The sequence below is a fragment of the Narcine bancroftii genome, chromosome 2 (assembly GCF_036971445.1).
Source record: "Narcine bancroftii isolate sNarBan1 chromosome 2, sNarBan1.hap1, whole genome shotgun sequence".
Lineage (NCBI taxonomy): Eukaryota > Metazoa > Chordata > Chondrichthyes > Torpediniformes > Narcinidae > Narcine > Narcine bancroftii.
The window spans coordinates 348,509,386-348,526,174 of NC_091470.1; the positions used below are offsets into that span (position 1 = coordinate 348,509,386).

The window sequence follows — 16,789 nt, forward strand, 5'->3', positions numbered from 1 at the left end:
TCTAATTGGCTGCAACCAGAGTCAGGTAGCGGTTAGCACAACACTGTTACAGTGCCAGTGGCCCAGTTTCGAATCTGGCGGGCTCTGTAAGGAGTTTGTACATTATCCCTGTGACCTGGATGTGTTTCCTCCAGGTGCATGGTTGGTTGGATGTTTGCTGAACACTGCATTCTACTCGTTTCCACATACAACCCTCATTGTCTGGCAATTTTGAGGTTCAAATGTCACTTTTCCCTGATCAAGCTTGATGTAGTAAATTAACCTGAACTGACATATAACTGTGTGTCTTTCCATCCATAAACATCTTTAAAACTTTCAAATGAAGCAAAACATTGGTGAGTGATAGGTCAAACGCAGACTCCAAAAGCAACTTGCTTTTCTGGACCCACAGAATATTCCCTCAGAAACATATGAAAATCACTCTCTGTTTTAAATCCATTGTTAACAATGAAACAGCCAATCACAACATGGTTATTAATCAAAAGAAACTGTTGAGATCAACCTTGTGCAGTCAGTTCAGTCAATGAATAAATTATCATTTCGACAGAACATTTTTACTTCAACATTGACTTTCTATATTTGACTCTTACCAGTTGAGCTTCTTTCCATCTTGGTCTATTTTCGTCTGATAATAAATTGCTTACTATTTGAACAAAATTCTGTCAAAACAAAAAGTTGAATGTAACATTAATAATAAAATGAGTTGCTCTCAAGCAGAACAGTAATTTAGAGGCCTATGTGGTCAATGGGGATCATTTGTGGTTTGGGGCAAAATAATTCAGTTCTGGTCATTTCATTATAGGAAGGACGTGGAAGCTATGGAGAGGGTGGAGAGGAGATTTACCAGGATGTTGTCTGGATTGGAGAAACAAGTCTTATGAGGCAGAGCTGGGACTGTTCTCTTTGGAGCATAGTAGGAAGGGAGGAGACTTGATAGAGATCCACACAATTATGGTGGGGACAGCCAGCACCTGTTTCCCAGGGCAGGATTACCAAACACCAGAGAACAAAGTTAAAGAAAAGAAGTTTAAGGGAGGCATCAGGGGTAAGTTTTTTTTACACAGTCGTGGGTGTCTGGAATGCCCTGCCAGGGACGTTGGTGGAGACTGAAACATTAAGTGCATTTAAGAGACTCTAAGACAGCATATGGATGAAAGAAAAATAGAGGATTAAGGGGTAGGGTGGGCTTACTACTCTTTTTAAAGGAATTTATGTGTCGGCACAACATCGAGGGCCGAAGGGCCTATACTGCGCTGTGGTGTTCTATGTTCTATGTAATCTCTTGTGTCTCATCTCTGTTGGCATATGAATATCAGGTTCAATGCAACCCAGGAGTCTCTCCAATGCTCCAGTAATATCCCTCAAACATAATATAGCAAGAGGTGTTCCCCATGCACATAATTGGACCTGTTTTGTGCACAATCATTATCCCTTGTGGATTTTGTTAGATGAGAAATGTCAAATGAATGTTCACCAGATGCTTCTACTTAATCACAGATTCATACCTATAAGAAACTAGACATAAGCCCAAAACAAGTTTTACTTAAAATAGTTTTGCAATAATTAGGGATAACAGTGGGTTAAAATACTATACTGTCGTTTCATTCTCAGCACAAAGGTTGCTTCAGTCTACTGGCTAACTGTACTGAAAACAAGTGAAGGCCCACGAATCTCCTTGGATTGCTTGCTTTCCAATTCCATACATTTTCTGGAAATGTGGAAGAAAGCACTTTGGCAGAAGAATGGGTAGGAAACCTAATCAAGGCACAAGAGACATAAAGGAATATAAAGAAAAGAAGCTGAATGGATTTTGAACTTTCTCCACCGTGCAACAAGATCATGGCTGAACCAAGGTCTCGTCTATTCAGCTCCCTGAATAACATGTCCAATTTATCAGGCTCAGTTTGGAGTACTCTGAAAGACTGGAGATCCACTGTTCTCTGATGTAGCAAATGACAAAGATTACTATACCCCACATTAAAAGACAGAACTGGATTATGTACTTGTTAGACTGAAGGTCAGAGCAAGGGCAAGAACTTCCATTCTATTCCTTTTCCATCAACCAATTATCATGGTTTACCAACCTGGATATCTCCAGAGACAGGAGTATAGTACGTCCTACGGAAGATTTCTGTCATGTTCTTCAAAATGTCAATCAAGGCTAAGATGTCGCCACTGTAGCTGGTTCCTCCCTCGGAAGTATCTGCTAGCTTTCTTATAATTGCTGATACCCCATCGCCGACTAACCCTCGCTGGGCCTTTGACAAGTGCTCCCTTGTCTGTAGGTCAAAGAAACATTTTGTGCCATTCATAAGATGAGGAAAACGTGAACAGAGTCTTGGAGCAAACAAATATGTTTTGCATAAAAACCATATATGCACTGATCTTCATTAGTAAACTCTGCAGAAAATATCAAGGAGAATTTTTTCAACAATCCAACCACAAGAGCAATAAACAGTGGAATTACATTATAATTCAATGATGTGGATATTCCTCATACTTGCTGCACTATTTTTAATCATTTAATTGGAATATATTCTAACAAATTAATCCTTTTGATATTGTCAAAATGCAAACATGTTCTTCCTTTGTATTAAAGTGGAATGTATATGAAATTAATCAATGTCTTTGTGGACTGCACTAGTTAGTAAAGCAGATATCTCACAATAAAGCTCAAATCTCATTATCTTAATTATCAACCAACTAATTAATCAGCCACTTTCTTTAAAGACTATTTTGAAATAGAAGAGTACAATGCGGTTTCAATTTTAAAAAGCATTTCCATTGCACAAGCAAACATATTTCCCATTCTATCTCTGGAATTCTTGTGCAGAATCTTTTTACTTTGCTCCATTTCGCCATTCATTTCCTCTCTGACGATATGTTCAGAAGTTTTCCCTCGAAGTCTTTACCATTCCCTACATGATTGCTTCTTGCTTTGCGAGATGTACTCCAAAGATCCTCTTCATGAAATAAACTATTTAATCACAAATGTATTTGTCAAGTCACCTTTATTTATCATTCTTACCATGTTTGCACGATAAAGACGAGACGAGATAACATTTCTCCAGGACCAAGGAGCATATTTACATCATTATAAGTTAAAATAGAAGTTAAACACATTGAAATATTAAAAATATTAAGACGTATACAGCAAACGTTCGCAGTACACTATTCACATATGTTCTGGGAATTCAGGAGACTGATGGCTTGGGGGAAAACTCTGTTGCCCAATCTGGTATTTCCTACCAGATGGCAGAAGGGAGAACAGCTTATGTGAGAGGTGTGTGGACTCCTTCACAATGTTTATTGCCTTTCGCCTACATCGAGTATTGTAGATGTCATTCATGGAAGGAAGAGAGTCCCCAATATTCTTTTCTGTTGACTTCACCATCCTCTGCAGGGTCTTGTGGTCTGAGGTGGTACAGCTTCCAAACCAGGGGGTAATGCAGATACTCTCAATACATCCTTTGTAGAATGTAGTGAGGATGGAGGGTGGGAGATGAACTTTCCTCAGCCTTCGCAGGAAGTACAGGCACTGCTGGGCTTTCTTGGCCATGTAGTTGGTATTAAGGAACCAGGTGAGATTCTCTGCCAAGTGCACTCCAAGGAACTTGATACTTTTGAGAACCTCAATAGCCGAGCCATCAATGGTCAGCGGAGCATGGATCCCCCCAGGTTGTCCTGAAGTCGACAACCATCTCTTTTGTTTTATTAACATTTTGATACAGGTTGTTAGCAACTGGACCTCATCTCTGTAGGCTAACTCCTCATTCTTACTAATAAGGCCCACCGCGGTCGTGTCATCACTGATCTTGATGATGTGATTGAAACTGTGTTTAGCTGTACAGTCATGGGTCAGCAGAGTGAACGACTGTAGACTAATCACTATGCAGCCCCTGGGTGGGGAGGGGGGGGCCATACTCAGTGTGATGGTCTTGGAAGTACTGTTACTGATCTGGACTGCCTGAGGTCTCCCTGAGAGGAAGTCAAGAATTCAATTGCAGAGGGAGGTGTTTGGATCCAGCAGGCTCAACTTCCTTATCAGGTACTAAAGTATGATTGTGTTGAATGCTGAATTGAAGTCAATAAACACCCACACCTTATTTTCCAGGTGGGTTAGGGCTAGATAGAGGACGGTGGAGACGGCAACATCTGTAGAGCGGTTGAGTCTGTATGTGAATTGCATGGGATCCAGTGACAGGACAGCAGGAGCTTAATGTGGCCCATGACGAATTTCTTGAAATACTTCATGACCATGATGTTAGTGTGACAGGGTGGTAGCCATTAAGGCAGGATACAGACTTCTTCGGCATGGGGTCAATGGTGGTGGCTTTGAGGCATGTTGGGACCATGGCACTTCAGGGAGATGTTAAAGATGTTGGTGAGAACATCTGTTAGCTGAGGTGCACATCCTCTGAGCACTCTGCCGGGAACGTTATCCGGCCAGTAGCTTTCCATGGGTTGACCTTGCCTAACTCTCTCTTTACATTGGTCACTGCAAGACACAGTACCTGATTATTTGGAGGAGAGGTGGTCTTCTTTGCCGCCACATCGTTTTTCACTTCAAAATGCGCTTAGAAGTTGTTCAGTGCATCTGGGATTGTGCTTTGTTTGGGGACTGGTTTAGGAAGGATCTCATGAAAGTAATACGTAAAAGTAATCTGCATTAAGTAGGTGCTTTGGCCAAGTTGGTTTTTGAGGTGTATTGTTTCAACTATTCAAGTACTGTCATCAGGCAGAAGCAGCTGGAAGTACATTTAAGTTCAATATCATCATCTTGGAACCAAATTACTTTGTTTGCGGTGTGAGTTCTATGCTTTAAATAGGGCTTCACATATCAAACATAGTAATCACATCAGTAATATTTGTATAGATCCAAACATAATATCACCCAAATTTCAGCCTGCAGGGAGCAATCCACATTTTCTTCTGCAATATTTTTGCACACCTTCCAAAAAAAGTGATGATGGCAGGAGAAAATTGTATTACCTTGCCTCATTGTAATCAGGATTGGAAAAGCTGATGACCCCGCCACATATTTTGCCCAAAATGCATCAGAAAGCAAGAAGAAAAGTTATTTTCTTATTCACTCTTTGTTTTGGAGGATTTGGCTGTCACTGAAAAGGCAAGTATTTATTGTCCATTGCCCAATTGCCCTTGAGACGATGGAGATGAACAGCTACAGAAACTTTCATGACGTACTGATGCAATGGTGTTGCGTTGGGAGTGCCATGACTTATATCCAGCAACAATGAAGAAACAGTGTTATTCAGGTATTTCCGAGTCAGGACAGTGGGTGCCTTGAAGGGGATCTTTGGCTGCTGATGTCAGATTCACCTGCTGCCCTTAATGAGCAAGGTAACTGGAAGGGTTAAATATTAAGGAATGTTGATGGGGTTACCAATCAATTGGACAGCTTTAATCCTTAATGATGTTCAACTGCTTGGTTTTGGAGCTGCATCCATCGAAGGAGTTGGATCGTACTCCATCACACTCTGTATTGTTCCTTGTGGATGTCGAAGAGGATTCAGGATGGAGGAAGATGTGTCAGGCCTCTCATATGCTGTTTATAACTGCAATATTGATGCAGTTGGGTCCAGTTGCATTCCTTGTCAACCCTCAGGAAGTTGATGGCATCAGACCCAGCATCGCCGCAGTTGAATGGGCAGGTGGTTGGACTCTTTCTTGTAGGAGATGCTCATCGACTGGCAGATTTGTGGGGAAAATATTACTTACCACCCTATGTCTAAATGTTGCCTTGGCCTTGTGGCATGCAAACAATTGACTGAGAATCTCTGAATGTAAGTGAACGTTGTCCAATTGTTCATAAACACCCCCACTTCTGATCTTACTCTGGAAGGACGATCATTGATGAAGCAGTTCAGGTTACTAAGGGTAGACACTGCTCTGAGTAATTGGCCTTCAACAACCATAGCTATCTTCCTATATATGGAGTATCACTCAGGCATTGCAGTTTTCCCCTTGAGCCCATTGACTCCATATTAGCAGGGTTACTTGATACCACACTCAGTTAAATGTTGCACAGACACTCTTCCCTCAACTTGGGCGGCACGGTCAGCGTCGCACCACAGCGTTCAAATCCTGCACTGTCTATAAGGAGTTTGTGCGTTCTCCTCGTGTCTGCGTGGATTTTCACTGTGGGCTCCAGTTTCTTCCCAGTGTTCAAAAGCATACCGAGGTTTTAGATCAATTGGGTGTAATTGGGTGACATGGGTTGAAAGGTTCTGTTACCGTGCTGTATGTTTAAACAAAAACACTGGAATTCAGTACTTTGGTTCATTGTCATATCAGGGTTGTGAAGCAGCCTGGAGCTGAGCGATCATAATGAAACGTGGACTGCGTATTGGTGGCCACTCGAGAGTACTTTCGATGGTATTTTCCCACACTTATTGATCGAAGTGGCAAAAGGTTACCTATTTACCTGATGGTTAATTATATTTGCTGGAGCATTCTAAATCATTGATTATTAGCCAGAGAGTGATGAACCTCTGGAATTTGCTACCACGGGCAGTTGGGTATATTTAAGGCACAGATTTATAGGTATCTGAATACTCAGGTTATCATCGGTTATGGGGAGAAGAGAGGGGAGTGGGGCTGAGAGGGAGAATGGATCAGCTCATGATGGAATGGCAGTACGGACTTGTCAGAACTACTTCTGTGCCTACATTTTGTGGTTTTTTTGATACCTGTGCTGCAGAAGTAGCGACATATAATAAATTTGTTTCATAAACTTTTAAATGATTTCATATCACACAGTTCAGACTATGTTTACAGTGCGTTTGCCTTAAAACTGGACTATGTGGTGCTGTCTTCGTCAGCACTAAGTACATCAAAATTTATGCTCTTTGGAATGAAACATGATGATACAGGAGCTCGAATGTATCACCCATTGCCTGGATGTCATCAATGTTATCCCCAGAGGAACTCAAGCAATACCTGTTGACATCAACCCAGCAAAGTTTCATGGCACTACATTTCACACAGAGGTGGTAAGGTTTAGCTGAAGCAAGCTGCAGAGGAACAGTCTGATCGGCATATCGGTCAGAAGGGATGAGGTGGACCTAAATTTCTGTGCTGTATGATTCCACAATTCTATAATTCTACCTTATCCATTCCATTGCACTTTTTAATGCGGTTTTGCAAGTCATTCCTGCTAAGACTGGGCACCCAGCACAGGGAGAACCTGATCAGTTTTTCCTTTATTTTTTTCCCTTCACATGAAAAGCGTGAATAAAATGCCTTCTTTCATGCAAGGCCAATTCTGAGCCCTGAATGCTATTGAATTGCTGTGTAGTGGGCCTGCAATCATAGTGGCTGTTGGTACAGTGAGTGACAAACACAATTACAGTATTAGTCGTTCTATTGCTCCCTTCTCTTTCAATCTTTTTTTATTGAGTTTTATAGAACAAGAACACATTGTATAAAGAACACAAAGTTAGCAAAGTTAGAATATAAGTACATTTCAAACAAAAAAACAATAATAATATACCCCTTCCCCATACAATGTTGTCAGAATGACAAAAGAGAAAAGAAACCAAATAAAAGAACTCTAACCCCCTACCAAAAAAAACTTGGGATGTTTTGACATAAAATTAAAAGCTGTCTAGTTCTGCTGAATCTATAAACTGTTACTAACTGAAAGAAAAACCATGAACGTAAATAAATACTTTCAATGATCAAGACAAACAGATTTTATGAGCGTAAAAAGTCCATAAAAGGACTCCAAATGTTATAAAAATTAGTGTTAGTATACAACACAGAATACCTGATCTTTTCTAAATTAAGACAAGACATGATATGACATAACCACTGAGAACCAGTGGGTGGAACAGGACCTTTCCATCTAAGTAGGATCGTTCTTCATGCCATAAGAGTTGTAAATAGTATGACTTGACGATCAGATGAAAAAAATAGCTCGTTAGTATCATCTAACACTCCAAACAAAGCCATTAAAGGATTAGGTTCAAGATTAACGTAATATTATGGAAAAAAATTCATGAAAAATCTCCCTCCAGTAAGGTTCAAGAACTCGACAAGACCAAAACATATTAATCAAGGTTGCTTCCCCATCGTTACATCTATCACATCGGGGACATAGATCAGGAAATGTACAGGACAACTTGTCTTTAGACATGCAAGTCCAATGTACAAACTTCAATTGAATAAGAGAATGTCGAGTACAAAGTTGAAGAAGTGTTAATTTAGGTAGAGGGGTGAGTGGGGAGATGGGTCGCGGGCTGATGGCAACATCAGCCCACCCCTAAATAGGCACTTAGCGCAGCTGTACATTCAGATTGATCGGCAGAGGGCTGCGCTGTGGAGGTTATCCTTCTCGGAGAGTGGTTGGAATATGCGGCTCAGAGACCGCCTCCACACATTCAGAAAGGTAGCTGGTTATGCGTTTTGGTGGAGTTTCTCTGCCTTTACATCTCAACTTTTGGGTTATCTAGAGAGCGAGAAAGAAAGAAAAAGAGAAAAGGGAGGAAGATGGGGAATGGGTGGGGGTGGCAGGGTTTAATGGAAACTGTTAGTGCCATCCGGTCAAAAGTTCTGAAACTATTTTACATTAAGGTTAGCAGTTAAATAAGCAAAAGTTTGAGGAGAATGGGGAAAGAATAGGGATTGCAGAAAAAGGAATGATAAGGGTATGATGTGGAAGTACAGAGAGTGGAGAGAGCAAGAAAAAAACACAATAAAGAAAGGTGGTGAGGTATGGGGGAAGAAGGGCTGGTAAATCAAAGGGAAGGGAAATTTGACATTAACATAGGAAATAAGAGCTGGAGTATGCCATTCAATAAGACCTTGTTCCCGAGATTAGAACCCTTGTAGCTTTTTCTCACAGAAAAGAAAATTGAATTAAGGTCAGTAATGTTGGCCTTGAGAAAAGATATACCTTTGACAGCAATGCTTATAAGGGTCAGTATTTCAATAATATTTTTGATCTCTCTCCGAATGTCAGTGAGCAAATGGACACAAAAGAATGCACAACAAAATTAATTTTTGAAGCTACTTTAGTTTACGGTTTGCAGTTAAATTAGTAAGGCAGTCATTTTTCTCTACTAAAGCAATAAAAATTTGATTTTAGGATGACATTTACTTTTTTCAATGAACCCTTCAAGGCATTACAAATTAAGTTAATGCCTAGCGTACTTTAACAATACCATGTTTACTTTCTTTGGAAACATAAATCAAAGACCGTATGACAATAATTGATTGATGGATATGCAAAATTTAACTCGAAGTCATAATGAAGGCAGTAGGATTACAATTAAATTGGCTATTTGCAAAATGGATGAGTTTTAGGTGAGACATTTTGAGCTCCCAAGAAAAAAAAGTGATAAATTTCTCCACAGGCAAGAATTTCTCCTGCTTTATTGCAACCAATTGAACACAATTGCTGAGAACATAAATATGAAAGGCAATATCGTCTATTTTCTATTTGCTACTTCAACCAATAAATTGCAGCAATATGGCCTAACTTCCTTCAAGCTTGTGACCTGCTTTTACAAATGCATCTGGACAATTTTACCTTCATGGTACGTAATTCAGAAATTAGTCAAATAGGTTGTGACTGAATATATTGCTCTGCAACAAATTTCACAGAATCACAAAAGGTCACAGCAGAGAAGTGTAAATTTGGACCATCGATCGTGCTGGTTCCAAATAAAAGCAATTTTGCTTTCTACATTCTTTCAACTTCTCCCGAAGGCCCTACAAGGTTTGTTTTTTACCTTTCACATGTTATTTATTGAACACTACAATTTAATTGGCCTTCACTACTCCTAGCAGTATAAGACAGATTAGTCAGCCGGTATGAATTCTGGAATTTGTCTGGGCTGCACCTTACTGCAGCCAATCTGGACTTCATCCGAACCTAAAGATTTAGAACAGTTTTTCTATCCACACATTGTCTCTCTGTATGAATACGCATCTCCCTCTCTCTTACACATATGCATGCATGCACCCACCCATATGCACGGATGAGCACACATATACATATATGTGTGTGTTTTTTTCTCTCTCTCTCTGTTGTCTCTCTTTTTTCTTCTCCCTCTCCCTCTCGCACAAGATATAGGAGTAGAAGTAGCCCAATCGAGTCTGCGCTGCCTTCTATAGTGATCTGATCATCCAACTCAGTTCTACTCCCTGGCCTTCTCCCCATAATGCTTGATGCCCTGACTAAGCAAATGCCTGCCAATCTCTGCTTTAAATGCACCCAATGACTGCACTTCCACAGCAGCCTATGGCAACAAGTGCCACAGACTCACAACTTTCTGGCTAAAGAATTTTTTCTGCATCTCAGTTTTAAATTGGCACCCTTTCATCCTGAAATTGTGCCCTCTTGTCCTAGAATCTCCCACCATGCTAAACAATCTTGCCACACCTACTCTCTATACATCAGGGGTGTCAAACTCAAATTCACGGAGGGCCTAAATCAAAAACTTGGACTAAGTCGAGGGCCGAACTAAATATTTATTGAAAATTTTCAACAACATCTGCATGTTTTCTCTTCTTTCAACATATGTAATGTTAAACTTTTCCTTATTAAAATAAATGTTTAATAATAGTTTTGGATAAACTCTTTCCAGAAGCATTAACAAATGAGAAATAAAATATTCAATAAATAATATTTCTCTATAGAGGATTTGTCAAATGTTGCTAGTGTGCTGTCGAACAGTAAAATCTGAGGACTATTGAGAATGTGGGAGAATAACATGATTCCTGAAACAATCAAATGGGTGAATGATTGTGGGCATGAACTCTAGCAGGGTTATTTGCCATGCCCTTTTTCCATTGGTACAGATATCCTTTGATTTACACACTTTTCAAGTTTTATGCCTAATGAGCTTGCATCCAGGTGCAGCACCATTTTTAACCAGGAATATATTTATCACTGTGACATGAAACTATTGGAAGATCGTTTTATCCTGAGATTAAAGTTCATAATCCTTACTCAGGCCTGTGTGCGGGAGGGCGGGGTTTGCGGGCGATCGGGTTGGACAACGACAGTGCGGGAGCATCGGCTCTCGCTGCAGGGCGGCATCTCGGCGGATCAGCGGCCCCGTCACCGTGAGTCGCGGGTCGGCCTGCGGCAGGGAGGGGTAGTGGGCAACGATCCTGGCGAGGTCAGGCCCGAGGCCTCCGGTTCCGGGCGCTGGGAAGCGGCCTTGGCTTCCCCGACACCGGCCAGGCCCCAAAACCAGAGTCCACAGTGAGACCCTGCAACATAAACAGAGGAGGTGGGGGCGATTAGCGGGCTGACGCCAATGCATTCTGGGATTTATAGTATTAGCTGTGCATGCACTATACTGCCGCCGCGGCCAGTGGGCCACCTCTAATACATTTTTGAAATGATCTTGCGGGCCAAATATAATTATATCGCGGGCCAAATTTGGCCCGCGGGCCAGAGTTTGACATGTGTGCTATACATCTTCCCCTTCATGAAGCCATTATCTCTGATCTGCTGTTATTTCTTTGAACATGATTCTAGTGACAGGCGTTAGACAAACTGGCTTATAATTTGCCTGTTCTTTTGACTCCTATCCCTTGTGGAGAAGTTGATCACAATGTCAGTATCTCCCATTCTTCATCTTTCTTCTTCTTTCTTTGTCTTGGCTTCGCGGACGAAGATTTATGGAGGGGGTAAAAGTCCACGTCAGCTGCAGGCTCGTTTGTGGCTGACAAGTCCGATGCGGGACAGGCAGACACGGTTGCAGCGGTTGCAGGGGGAAATTGGTTGGTTGGGGTTGGGTGTTGGGTTTTTCCTCCTTTGCCTTTTGTCAGTGAGGTGGGCTCTGTGGTCTTCTTCAAAGGAGGTTGCTGCCCGCCGCTCTACAATCTAAGGATTTTAGAAAATGAAGATCAATTTGGAACCTCTCCCTAACACTTTTTCTAAAGTGTGACTCTGAATTGGACATAATCCTTCAGTTGTGCCTGATTAAGTTCATTGTCTCCCTTGCTCTTGTACTTTGTGTCTTATTTAAATATATAAAGTACTATAGCAATCCCAAAGGTCTAATAAACAATGGTGGGTAACCATTCTACCTTTGATTCACAATTATTCTGCTTTCTGTCGCCCTTAATTTTCTAACTGTTTTGCTCTTGCACTTTTTCTTCATTTACTTCAAATCTTTTGTCAAGCCTGTTCTTAGCATGGAGTAAAATATCTTTTGAGAGTTAATATGCACCTAATCAATTACTTTTCCTTCATCAATCCCCATTATCATATTTCTTAAATGTGATTTGCCTTTAACATAATTATGCTGAATTTCCCTGAACAATCCTTTGTTGTTTTGTACCTGTTTCTAAAAGATTCCCTGCTGCTGTGGTTAAACTGGCTTGAGGTATTGAGTTTATCTTTGCATACTTTTTTTTAAACAGCAGGGTAGCATCCGGTTGTCAAGTACCAACTCTGCACTTCCATGTGATTGGAAGATTAATGCTGCTACCTCCACACAATGTCTGCTTCTTAGCTACCTTGTGTCCCTTGTGTGAAAAATTCCACTGCATTGAATTGTTTCTTGTCATGTTCACTGTGAAACACTGAAAAACTTCCTTCTGCATGCTATCAATTTCCAGTCTTGACCTTGATGCCCAAATATCAAAGGCATCTGAAATCATGACTTTCAACATGAAATCAGTGAACACAATTCTTCTGTGAACAAAGGAGGAACAAAATGGGTCAGGCAACAGCCATAAATGTTTTGGAGAGTGGCCCTTTATTGAGACTAAGGTAGGAAGGTGTGATATCAAGGGAGAGGAAAAGATGGGGATGGAAGAAGTTGGAGAGGGGCTAAGATGTGATTGGGTATTGGCCAGGAGCCAGGAGAGGTGGAGATGCAGGTAGAGGGAGAGACCATTTGGAGGGGAGAAAGGGAAAGGGACAAAAATAAGAATGAAAGTAGGTAGAGAATTAATGGAAGGAATGGAACTGGGTAGAAGTAGGGGGAGGGATGTTACATTCTCTTTTTTTATTACACAAAGGTAAACAGATCTAATTTATTCTTTTGATGTAACTGGAGTCCATTGTCCCTAGTATCCCTTCAGAAAACTTAACATATTCTCTGAAGCCCTCATGTCCATTCTACTATATAATTCCCAAAGTTGCTACAGACTCCATCTGGAGTTGAAACACTATTTATAAATGATTAGCATTTCTTCCTTGCCACTGTACATATGTATAAAAGCAAAGATCCCTCTGAAAGGAAAACTTTCTCAACTTCTGCAAGATTCTTTGCTTTTGCGCTCCTTCCCTTCCCCTTTATATCATGAAGAGAAGCAGTAGAAATGACCAAATTTATCACCATACTGCAAATTTCATTGAGGTTTGTCTACTTCACTACCTTCTTCATCATTTCAAGTTTATTATCATCCGGTCGCACAATACAACCCGATGTAAGTGCAAAACATGCAGGTGCACAACCAGACATAACGCACATACAGATCAACAATGCAGATGCAGGACAAGTGTACTTATACAAAATACAATAAATAAATAAATATTATTTTATGAATATGAGAGTCTCGGATGGACAGTGTGAGCAGTTCCTTTAATCGCTCAGCGTCCTCACTGCCTGTGGGAAGAACCTGCTTCTCAGCCTGGTGGTCCTGCTCTTATACTCCTTCCCCGACAGGAGCAGCTGAAAGCTTATTGTGTTTTACGTCATCTGCACGTCATCCACAAACTTTTACATTTGAGTCATGGAGTTTTACATCATGGAAAGGGCATTTCAGCCCAGCATCAATCAAGTGGTCCCATTTTCCTGAGTGTGGCCTTTTATACCTCTCAGACATAAATATATATCAAAATATTAACTTCTAGTTGACAACGCTTTACATATCTCTCTCATCTCTAATCAACAATGGCTTTTTAGTCTGTTTTCTGTTATTTAATCAATTATGTATTAATGTTTCTTTATCCAATGCTTTAATATTGTGGTGCGCTGTTGGACAGAATCAGACACACACAAGGTAAAGACTGAACAACAGGCTTTAATCCACAAAAACCTCCACAGAGCCAGGCTGGCTGTGGCTGCATCAACTCAGTGTGAGGCCTCGGGAGGCCGGCACAGGCTTCTATCCCGGAGAGTGATTGACATCCGACCGGGTGGGGCTTGATCCATTCAGGCCGACTGATTGGCAGCCGGCCAGGTGTTGTCCTGCCCCTTACACTCCTGCAGGTACAGAGGCTGCCCCCTGCAGTAGGCTGGTGGTGGTACACTCCTGCAGGTACAGAGGCTCCCCCCTGCAGTAGGCCGCTGGTGGAACACTCCTGCAGGTGCAGAGGTTGTCCCCTTCAGTAGGCTGGTGGTGTACCACCACCAATATACTGCTTTTTCAAAAAAAAGTTTTTAAAGTCCATTTGCACCTCCATCACTGTATTATTCTCATTTACCTTCTCTGTAACTGCATCAACCAAGTAAATGAATCACCACATTAATATTCAATGAAAGCAAAACACTCCAGTTACCGGGAATACGATATAAAAGCAGAAATGCTGGAAGCATTCAATGGGTCAAATAGCAAATGTGGAGAGAACAAAGAAACAAATATAACATTTTGGTTCACTGGATTTGTACTAAAGATGGAGGTTTTAAATAATGGGGAAAGCAGCAAAGCAAGCAGAGAATAAAAGGGAATTTCTATTAGATTTGAAGGACAGAAGTCATTGAACAATAAAAGCTGCTGCAATAAGACAATACAAAATGGTTTGGGGACAAATGAAAAGACTGATTATGTTTATAATGACAGCAGAATCAGATGGAGGAAATGCTGTGCAAAAGGACAGACAGAGTGGTTACATTGAAGTAGTTAAACTCAATGCTAAATCTAATAAGGTACTAAATGTCAAACTGAGATGAGGAAAGAAACACATTAAGGAGACCTTAAATTTCATTTGTTAATATACTCTAATTAAAATAACCCATTAAAAATATTGGTATTTTGGAAACATAAAACATGTTTTAAATTGATCTTTCATTTGAACAGTTTTTTTTAAAATTCTATCACCTTGATATTACACCATAAACCTCATGGATTCACAATATTTTATTGTTCATTGTCTGGATTGACAGATTTGGCTTTTCTCGCCTGCCCCTAGTTACCTTGGTGATAGTCCTTTCTCTGGCTTAGTTAAAAGTCAATGATGTTTGTTTAACATCTCGACCTCTCAAATTGTGAGCTGCCTCAACTCGATCATCAGGAGGTATTATTAAAGCTCTTATGCAAGAGGAATTTTAGGAAAGCAACATGACAGAGAGAATATTGGCAAAAAGAAATCATCTGTTCAGACATCAATGGTGCATTTTCCCTCAATAGATGGACAGTAGAACTGGTAAGATGCCTATAAGAGAGATTTGGAAGAGAAATTCTCTCACTGGTTATACAGTACATTACAATATACTGTAAAATCCCTGTTTTTTGGAAACCTAGCACCTCAAGCACTAAAAGAAAAAGATGGGAAATATATGGGTAAAAATACAGAACCAACTGCAAAACTCACTTATCTGGCATCTACCAATCCCTGAAGGTGCCAGATAGCAGGGGTGTTTACTGTACTTCAGCTCGGAATATCAAGGAACACACACATACCTCTAACTGCAACATCTGGTAGTCATTGGAAACACATTTGGTGAAGCTTGGGGGCTCCCAGAAAGCGATTCCTTCTTCATCTAGGAGACAATTTCTCAGGATTATTCCTGAGAACATCAAAAAATAATTAGTTGTGGAATGGTTCAAGGTCATCACAAGGAAAAAAAAAACAGGTGCTAATATTACCCAAGTCTTTGTACACACATTTGAAATTGCTTTCCATCTACATGCAAGATTTAGTCTGATCATGAATAGGTTGAAACTGCAACTAAACAGTGCAGATAAAATTTGGCTTGAAGGTGCCAAATGTTTGTCCAATATATTGTTATTTCTAACTTGCATTTTAAAGAATAATAAATATTCTTAATTACTCATTTGAGACCCAGTACCTCTTAGCCGGCAAAGAGTCAGGGAAAATATAATTAATTGGAAATGTATAGCACGTTCCTACAGTTATAGTGCAGTAATTCTGTTGAGATCTGAGATCCAATGTGATATTCACCCCATCTGAGGAGCTTCCTCCTTCCCATTTGTACACATAAATGTTACATCCTTGGTTCATGTATCTCAAATTTTACTCTTATGCTCCTTCATTTATTTTTTTTCTGAATACATTATCTCGGTGCTTTTACGATGGACAATAATCAAGGTAAGATCATTTGGTGCTCTCATAATATTTTCTGTGAATGGTATTCTGTTTTGATCATTGGGTCAGATTTAATAAAAAATTTTTTGTTTGGCTTGAAACATTGGTAACAATTTTCTTCAACAATATTATACTCCGGACATCCAAGATCAACGTGCCCATGTGCCTCAGCCACCGCTGGTGGTTTTTAATAAGTAATCCCTTCCCAAAATGCAAGGACATATGGAACTGATAACCCCAACTGTTAATAGAAATCTGCTTGCTGCTGGAGCGCAAATGTTAATAGCTCCAACATTATTGGGGAAGAGGAGAGGCAAACATATAATGTAACAGAGTTTGGGTGAACTTAGGTCAAGGCAATGAAGACTCCACATTTCTCCCCCCCCCCCACCAATCCTACTGCAAATTTATATACAAGTTCTCTTTGATCAAGAAAACCAACCTGGCAGGCTAGCTGGTTGCTAAACCAATGGCACCAAACCTCTTTGATCACAAATAATTGGAACAAAGGATGAGATAGATTGATCT

At 40.4% G+C, this 16,789-nt stretch overlaps 1 protein-coding gene across 7 annotated transcripts in view; it reads right to left on the bottom strand.

The window, feature by feature from the left end:
- The window catches only part of adgrb1a (adhesion G protein-coupled receptor B1a), a 651,114-nt gene that overhangs the window by 311,380 nt on the left and 322,945 nt on the right, over positions 1-16,789 (bottom strand). For all 7 annotated transcript variants that reach the window (XM_069922257.1, XM_069922254.1, XM_069922256.1 and 4 more), the window contains exons 9-11: positions 15,616-15,722; positions 2,085-2,279; positions 591-659 (exon numbers count right to left, since the gene is read on the bottom strand). In XM_069922257.1, coding sequence (XP_069778358.1) covers positions 591-659; positions 2,085-2,279; positions 15,616-15,722 — 371 coding nt within the window. The remainder of the gene's footprint in view (positions 1-590; positions 660-2,084; positions 2,280-15,615; positions 15,723-16,789) is intronic.